Source organism: Pinus tabuliformis, chromosome 5_1, assembly GCF_031772625.1.
Source record: "Pinus tabuliformis cultivar Carrire ecotype Pingquan chromosome 5_1, CPIR1, whole genome shotgun sequence".
Lineage (NCBI taxonomy): Eukaryota > Viridiplantae > Streptophyta > Pinopsida > Pinales > Pinaceae > Pinus > Pinus tabuliformis.
The window spans coordinates 161,858,250-161,866,865 of record NC_142305.1 but is presented as its reverse complement, the minus strand read 5'-3'; the positions used below and the strand labels follow the sequence as shown (position 1 = coordinate 161,866,865).

The 8,616-nt window shown below is 42.4% G+C and overlaps 1 protein-coding gene across 1 annotated transcript; it reads right to left on the bottom strand.

The window, feature by feature from the left end:
• Positions 1–6,248: 6,248 nt before the first annotated feature.
• On the bottom strand, positions 6,249–8,279 carry LOC149163927 (uncharacterized). Its single transcript, XM_089429307.1, has 2 exons — positions 7,578–8,279; positions 6,249–7,052 (listed from the first exon to the last, which is right to left on the bottom strand). Exons 1-2 carry the CDS (start codon positions 8,277–8,279, stop codon positions 6,249–6,251), a joined length of 1,506 nt encoding a protein of 501 aa, XP_089285433.1.
• Positions 8,280–8,616: the final 337 nt, after the last annotated feature.

The following is an 8,616-nucleotide window of genomic DNA, read 5'->3' as shown; positions in this document are numbered from 1 at the left end:
GAATCTCATCAATACCCAAAAGACATGTTCATTGGAGGAGAGGCCGACTTGTGTATGGGGTTTCCAATTACAAATATATCATAAACTTGTTTATTTATGAACATTCATATTATAATAGATGTCTAGTGGTCCCACATGCCATGTCACTGCTTAAATCTCAATCGCAACTTCATAAAAGTCCTAAAATCGCAACCCTTTGGCTTCACGATATGACATTGTCGATGCCCCTATTTCTGACGGACCGGATGTGATGTGATGTTAAACATTTGTTAATAAATCCGTCGACTCCAAAACTCTATAGCAATCAGCGGTTTTCCATCATGACATCTCTTCAAGGCTTGCGATATGCAATGAATGCGATATTTCCTTAGGACATATTATAATGGTGCATCGATTCTGCAATACTATCGCAATCGGAGTTTTGACGTGATAAGGATTTAAATCTTGCAATGCACTAGATGTGATATTTCAATAGAGTTGTTACCATAAAATGATTGGGTCCATAGTACTTATCGTAATCAACGGATTTCAATGTGGCAAGGCTTTAAAGAGACTTGCGATGTGGCATATGTGATGTCATATTAAGACGTATTGTAATGGGGCTATTAGGTCCGTGTTACATATCACAACTGGGGATTTTGAGTAGTGGAATATAATAGAACCGCTGATAAAGTTTCCAGTATGTTTTGTCCAATGCGTTGTGGACTTTAAAGAGTTTCCACGGCTTATTACTCAGAAGTTCCTTAGCTCTTTTGATATCTTAACTCCTCCGATATGTTAACTCCTCTGACACTCCACAATACTCCTCTAATATGTTAGATCCTTCGATATGTTAATTCCTCTGATATGTTAACTCCTCTGATATTTCATGTGATATCTATGATATGGCTCTTACTCTTGATCATATGCAATATTTCAATAAAAATAGATTGTAACAGACTCTTACTCTTGTCTTGGCTTTCCTGTGGCTTCATTGTGATTTCCGATGGCTACTCTTTGATGGCTTTCCTCCTTGGGTTCTTGCTCCTGTTACTTCACGGATCTACTTCTCCTTGGCTTTCCTCCTTGGGTCTACTGCTTCTATTCTGTCTATATATATATATATATATATATATATATATATATATATATATATATATATATATATATATATATATATATATATATGTTGTATTCAATCCTTGGGTCCTCCATGGGGAACATTATGATCACAAGAATTTTCCATCACAAACACTTCCATATTGACATTAATGACAACCTTGATTAACAATCTCCCCCTTTGTCATTGATGGAAATATTCTTTCCCTTTCAACATTCTCTCCCCCTTTGACATCAATGGCAAATGGGGTGCCTAAGTACTCCCCCTGTCAGGTTGCTTCTCTTATTCATCAATAGTAGATCTTCATGGGTATGTTACTCCCCCTATCATAGTGCTCTTATTTTTACTCAAGATAGAAGGATTTATGCCCTATCATCAGCTGACACATTATCCCTTCTTCATGTCTCAAAAACTACTTTATCATGGCTTCAACAATGCTTAAATATGCTCCTCTTCAATGCTCCCAAACAGATTCCAAATAGCCACACACCAAATGTTCAAGTCCAAGTTTTTATGCTTCTACAATTTGTATTTTGTTGTCTCCATAGTCAGAATTAAGAGGTTTTCATAGTCTAAATCAAGAGAAGATGCCACTGAAATTGTCTTTCTTGTTATCTTTCTTTAAATTAGAGTTCCTTTGTATCTCTATGCTTCTTCTTAAGTCATTTCCATTCAACATTTCAACATCATTTCATTTGGATGAAAAGGTGAGAGGTTGTGCCTCACTATTGCTATTTTTCTAAGTGACCAGTATCAACCTGAGCTATATTCGACTACACAACATTCTCCTTTCTATAGTTCTTTTGATGAGCCATTTTTCCTTGTGTTCTAGTAAAATTTTCTGCAAGTTATCTCCACTAGAAGATTTTTATATCCAATCTATGACTATCTTTTAAATTCTTTCTACTGATTGACAACTTTTTGCAATGCTTCAATTATATTAGATGTTGCCAACTGCTCTTGCTTCAAGATCCATTCCCAGATGCTGTTTGTTTGAAGGTTACCTCTGTTGGTCCATAATTTACCTGTTCTTACATCATATCCCTGAATCAAGAAATTCAACTTCTGTAATAACAACATAGTTCTTTGCCCCATTTCTTAAGCATTCGATGGCCTTCTCTATTGCTCCAATTTATGCTTAGTGATTAAGTGGAAAACATATTCAACAACAGTCCAATGGATAGATAAGAGATCACGTTCTTTCTAAGAAGAGTTCCTGAGAAATGATCTATCAATGAATGATTGTCAATATAGCTCATAAAGGATTTCATAGGGACCCTTTCATGAATAGCTTCTACAATAATCAATAAGAATCACAAGCTCCCCCTAACTGTATACGTGGTCTCTTTTTGGTATAATCCCATTATCAAACACTCAAAATATCAAGGTTATATTCATCAAGTCAACAACATGTGTTGTCGGCGAGAGCATTCAAGAGATTTTCGGATCCAGTTTGCTTCTTTCTCCATACTTGTATAACTTTCTTCTCTGGAATGGATCTAGCTTGTGTAGGAGCCCAAATCAAGTTACAATCACATGCCATATGACCAATGTTATGACACTTGAAGCATTCTATGTTGTTAATGAATAAGATTCATGATTTCTTGCAAAATTACTTCTTGGAGATTGTCGAGGACCAAAATATCTATCTTTATGATATGCCCTACAATCTTTTGCCATGTGTCCAAAGTTTGAACAAGAATAACAATAACCAGGAAATAAACTTTGGTACCTGGGAGATGGAGATTTCATTGATGTACTTATGAAGTCTTTCTTCCTTGATATCCTTTTATTATAGCCATTGCTTCTTGCATCCTTGACACCATCTGCATTTCTTCTTGGAACGGAGCTTCCTTCACTGTTGACTTGACTCTTATACTTTCCTTTGCTAGAACTAGGAGAATCAACATTTCTTTCTAGCTTCCTCACATACTTGTTGTTTGAAGAATTATCATTCTTGCTTGAGGCTTCTCCTTCATAGCCAAGACCTGATTTATCAAATGGGGATCTTTGATGGCTGAGCATGTCATCCAAGGCTTAAGAGCTTTTCAAGATTTTGTCCATTCCTTCAACCTTTTTCCTAAGGGAGAAAATTTCTTCTTCCAATCTTTCGCAATCATTATTTTTCTTAGCAAGGTGTTTCTCAATCTCTTCCTTGATATAAGTTGCTTCATTTGCTTCTTTTTTAAGGAAGATGATATCTGATTTCATTATGAAAATTTCTTCATTTTCCTTAGCTAGACTTCTCTCCATTTCTTCCATGATTATTTTAGCTTTACATGTTTCGGCCTTGAGAAGGTTGAGGTTAGATTTTAGTTTAAATATGTCTTCATCTTTTGATTTTAGTTGACATATCATGGTGTTTTTCTCCTTTTCTGCTTCATCAACTTGTCCTTCTATGATTTCCAGTGCTTCCATTGTCTTCTCAGCTCCTTGTACTAGATTTCTTGCTTCTTCTAGTTGAGTTTTAAGAGAGGAGACCTCTTCCTTGTATTTTTTTTTCTCGTTAAAACTAATCTATTATATACATAAACAGAAATCAGTTACATCATTTCAAGACAGAAAGAACCAGTTTCTTGTAATGGCAGCTTGGAACAACTGAGACTGCAGTGTCCGAGGACTTAACCAGACCAAAAATAAACCAGCCCTCACAGGGGCACCAGCAGAACATCAAAATAATCCCGCGCAGGGGAAAACAGACACATCCCAACCATAGAACAAGATCCTGGTACCCAAGACCCTCACAAAGACAGTTTGCCGACATAACAAAAACTTAAGACCAAAATATAATCAAAGCAGCAGGAGAGGCCGAAAGGCTTAACAGAAGTGTCGCAGAGACCTGGAACGATGGCACCGCTATTCGTCCGGTTCCTCCTCAACCACCCGGCACCACCCGTATTCCTCCACCTCCACTGCAGTGGGAGCAGTTTTCATGTTGACGTCTTCGCCTTTGCTGATCATCTCCTTCTGAGCCAGAGGGCGATTTGAGACATCCTCTGGTGTAGCCGCAGGCGTTTTCACGACTGTCTCTGAGCCGTCAGCTGGCTGCTTCCCCCAATCGTCTTGAGAGTCGTTGCCATCCTAGGAGGCTTTGATGAAGAAAACCGAGACATGGGCACTGATCCGGGGGCAGTTCAAAGAAATATTGAAATTGAAAATGGTAGAGCTGAAGGCGGGCGAGGAAGCAGAATCAGGAGCGCTTGAGTCCAAGAATTGACTGAACTGAAGGGGGTTGGCATCAAGGGAACGATGACAATTGCAATGGCAGAAATGGGGATAGGAAGCATCTGCAAGAGGGCACGAAGATCCCCCACGAGAGGTGCCGCGATGGCTGAGTATTCGTTGTCGAGGCCTAACCATAATTGCAGGGTCCAAATGGAAAATTCACAGTGCGAAATTGAGGATCAAACCAGACCCGAGGATACCACAAACCAACTGTGAATTGGCCCAAACGGAAAGATAGCCTCTTGGAGCTGCTTGCAGCTCCAGGGGTTGCATAAACATACCCTGGGGAAGAACCATGAACATACCATGAACCGACGCAGTGAGATCCAACCCACCATTGCTTTTGACATAGCTGCCTCCACCTCAAAACCCGTCCGCCATTACTGCGACCTCCATGCGAGCTGAAGTGTCGGACAGAGCATTTAAGCACTTCTGGAAAATATCAAACATTTCATTCCCGCGCGGCCAAAGACAGGCCTGCGCCCATGTGTTTCCCTTGCGACGGTGCATGGCTGGCATGTGGCCACATTTAAACGCGCGTCCCATCCGAGCTATCACCCGCATCCGGGGGAGCCGCATCTCTTTGGACCAGACGAGTGCATTCCTGTGCCTGATCATGATTTGATATGATATCCAGTTTTCCTGTGAGTAGAGTATTCTCATTTTCCACCCCTATATTGGCCAGGAGGTCAGCGACCTTGTTGCCTTCCCTTTTTATGTGATTAAAGGTGATGGCCCTGTTGCTGTGGAGCGCTTGTTCTATGGCTTCCAATCTCGCTTCGAGCCTCCAACTGGTAGCTATTTTCCTTGCATGAGATCCATTTAGGAGATGCTTGGCCATATTTATAAGGATCTGGGAGTCTCCTTCCACTTCCAGGGGTTGGAAGTTGTGTTTCCATGCGAGAAGGAGTCCTTGCCAGAGTCCCTCTAACTCAGCCGAGTTATTGGTATCCCACCCAATGTTCCCAAAGTAGAGCAGCAGGGGTATGCCTTCGTGATTCCTTAAAATTCCGCCAAAGCCTGCAATTCCAGGATTTCCTTTTGAGGCACCATCAAAGTTGAGCTTGAAGGTATGCTTTGGGGGGGCAGTCCAGGAGACTTTTTTAAGGTTGTTGCCATTAGAAGGGCTGTTATTGTGAAATCCCTGAGGAAGATGCATTTGCCAGTTTTCTAAAATGGCTTTCTCATTGTCTAGAGTCGGAAAGTCCTTCTCAGTCCATGAGCGGAGCAACAACGTCTCTTTGAGATTCCCACAAAGCGTACTCCAGATACTATCTATCGAAGATCACTGATCTTTGAATATGTGTTTGTTCCTTTCCTTCCATATGCTCCATAGGAGGAACCCAGGGATTATGTTCCATAAATGGTTGAGAATTTCACTTTTGTAAGGATTCTGTTGCCAATGACGTAAAGAGTTGGTGATGTCGCCCTCAAGTCTGCATCTTCTTTGACATCTGAAGCTAGCCTTTTCCCATAGTTGATTGGCTAAGGGGCAGGAGTCCAGGAGGTGTTGGAGAGTTTCCTCATGGGAATTGCAATTAAAACAGATGGAGGGGCCATGAAAATTTCTGCGCCTGAGTTTATCCCATGTGAGGATTCTCTGATGTCCCACCAACCAAAGGAAGTAGGAGACTTTGGGCCAAGATCCTAACCCCCAGATTTTGCTCCAAATTGGGTCAGGGGGAGCAGGGTTATTGCATATGATTTTGTAGGCCTCAGATGTGGTGAAGGCTCCTTTAGGCCAGTACCCCCATCGTAGAATGTCTCTGCCTTCGTCAAGTCTGATGCTTCTTTTGCGCAGCTCCCTTTCCAGCTCCTCAACGATTTGGTGATTTTCAATTGTGATTAACTGGTTACCCTGTTTCCATTTCCTGAAGCCTTGCTCTGTCTCCTGAGTCCAATAATGCCGAATCTTATCTTGTTGCTACTCCTCCCCAATGAATTTCGAAGGTGGATTAAGAATAAGACTAAGTTGTGGCATTTGGTTCCAAGCATCTGTCCAGAATCGTGCAGTTCTGCCATTTCTTACTTCCCAGAAACTATGCTGCTGTATCAACTGGAAGTGTTGTTTGGCCGCATTCCAAATTAGCGAGCCTTTGTCATTGGGAGTGAACCTGATGAGCTCCTCCTGGGGTCTGTGATTGGCGTATTTGGCCATCCAGATTGTGGCCCAAGGTTTTTCTGGGTTAGAGAGCCATTGCCACCAGATTTTTGCGCTCATGATGGTGTTGCTATGCGCGGGGTCTCTGAGGCCAATGCCCCCTTTTTCTTTGGGCGTGCAAACAGTGGTCCATTTTACCAGGGCCCATTTGCGATTTGTTGCCGTGTTTCCCCATAGGAAACCTCGCTGAAGAGCCCTAATTCTTTTTAGAACCCATTTTGGTGCCGCTAGGATTGAGAATAAGTATAGCGGCATTGCCTGAAGAACTGACTTTATGAGCACTACACGACTGGCCAAGTTCAGAGCTCTGTGCGTCCAGAGGTTGAGACGGGATTCGAGCTTCTCAATGAGAGAATGCCAGGAGGAGTGCTTGATGGTTGAGGCAGAAAGGGGGGCTCCAAGGTAATGAGAGGGGAGAGATGCAATGGGGAATCCCAAGATTCGAGCAACAACAGTCTTAACGACAGAAGGGGTGTGAAAGAAAAAGATATGCGATTTGGAGCTATTGATGCTAGTTCCGGAGGCTTCAGAGAAGTCATTGAGCAGGGCTTTAAAGTGGGAGGCTTCCTGGACAGAAGGGTAGCCAAAGAGCATGGTGTCATCAACAAACTGCTGATGGGATATAGCTGGGGAGTGGTGAATGGAGATACCTTTGAGCTGTTGAGAGAGGAGGGCTTGTTTAATGTGACGACCTAAGCCTTCAGCCATTAAAACAAAGAGGAAGGGGGAGAGGGGATCACCTTGCCTGATTCCACGGGATGGTTTGAAGGGGCGAGAAGGGATCCCGTTCACGAGAATGGAGAAGAAAGAGGAGGAAATGAGACTCATGATCCAACGGATCCACATGGGGCAGAATCCAAAGGCAATTAGCATTTGTTGTATGTAGGTCCAACTGAGCTTATCAAAAGCCTTAGAAAGATCAAGTTTTAGAATCATACCTGCCTGTTTGGACTGCTTGAGGGAGTGTATGATCTCATGCGAGAGGATAATGCCATCCATTATCTGTCTCCCTTCCACATATCCAGATTGTTCCGGAGAGATGAGCAGTGGCAAGAGGGGCTTTAACCTGTTGGCGATTACTTTGGAGATGACTTTGTATATGACATTGCAAAGAGCAATCAGCCTGATGACTTTGTATATGACATTGCAAAGAGCAATCGGCCTGAATTTGTCCGAGGTGATTGAATCCGCCTCTTTTGGTATAAGCGCAATGAAAGTTGAATTGAGTGAGGGAAGTAGCCAATGCAGAGCTCTCGATTCCTCTACAACTTGCCATACCTCCACTTTTATCAGCTCCCAGAAAGCGTGAAAGAAAGTTGTGGTGAAGCCGTCCGGGCCAGGGGCTTTTCCTTCCTTGAGCTGTGACATGGCTGTATCCACCTCCTGAGTAAGAATAGGGTGGAGGAGAAGTTCATTATGTTCCTCCGTGATTAACTTTGGCACATTATGTGTAATTCTATCTATAGCAGGTCGCCTGTCTGCATCGGGCTCTAGATGAACTTGCTTGAAGTGATGAAGGAACTCCTCCTCAATTTCCTCATGCTGTTCTGCTTTTGCCCCTCCTTGTTTTTGAATGAAAGGGATGTTATTGTGCATTCTTCGTTGAACCGTGGTTCGGTGGAAGAATTTGGTGTTTCGTTCGCCCTCTTTCAGCCATCTGATCCTGGACTTTTGCTTCCAATATATCTCCTCCTGCTTTCTCCTCTCCTCCAGCTGGTTGTGGATGCACTGCTCCTGCTCCAGGGTCCCCTCAGTGTGACCCTCTGTGCTTATTTTTTGTTGGAGTTCCGCCATTTCCTTATTTAAGTTATGTTGCGCCTTGAAGATGTCTCCAAAGGTCTCACTGTTCCACCGCTTTAGATGGTTTTTTAAATATTTGAGTTTCTGTTGGAACTGGAACATCTTGGAGCCTTCAGGCGGAGTGAAGGTTGTCCAAGTTGTTTTGACAAATTCTTTGAAAGATGGATGAGTGAGCGACCTCTTCCTTGTATTAACCAATCTCTGCTTCAAGTTTGTTCAATATTTTTTGCCTTTGTTCAAGGTGGCTTGACAAGGTATCTTCTCGTTTCTTTGCCTTATCCAATTGATTTGTCATGGATATGACTTATTCATGATGCTTTCTTTCTTTTAC

Coding starts and splice junctions, on each gene's coding strand:
- LOC149163927 (XM_089429307.1), bottom strand. CDS start 8,279: ATGGCGGAACTCCAACAAAAAATAAGCACAGAGGGTCACACTGAGGGG. Junction 7,053..7,577: donor TTTGCAATGTCATATACAAA/GTCATCTCCAAA, acceptor CCTTCTGTCCAG/GAAGCCTCCCACTTTAAAGC.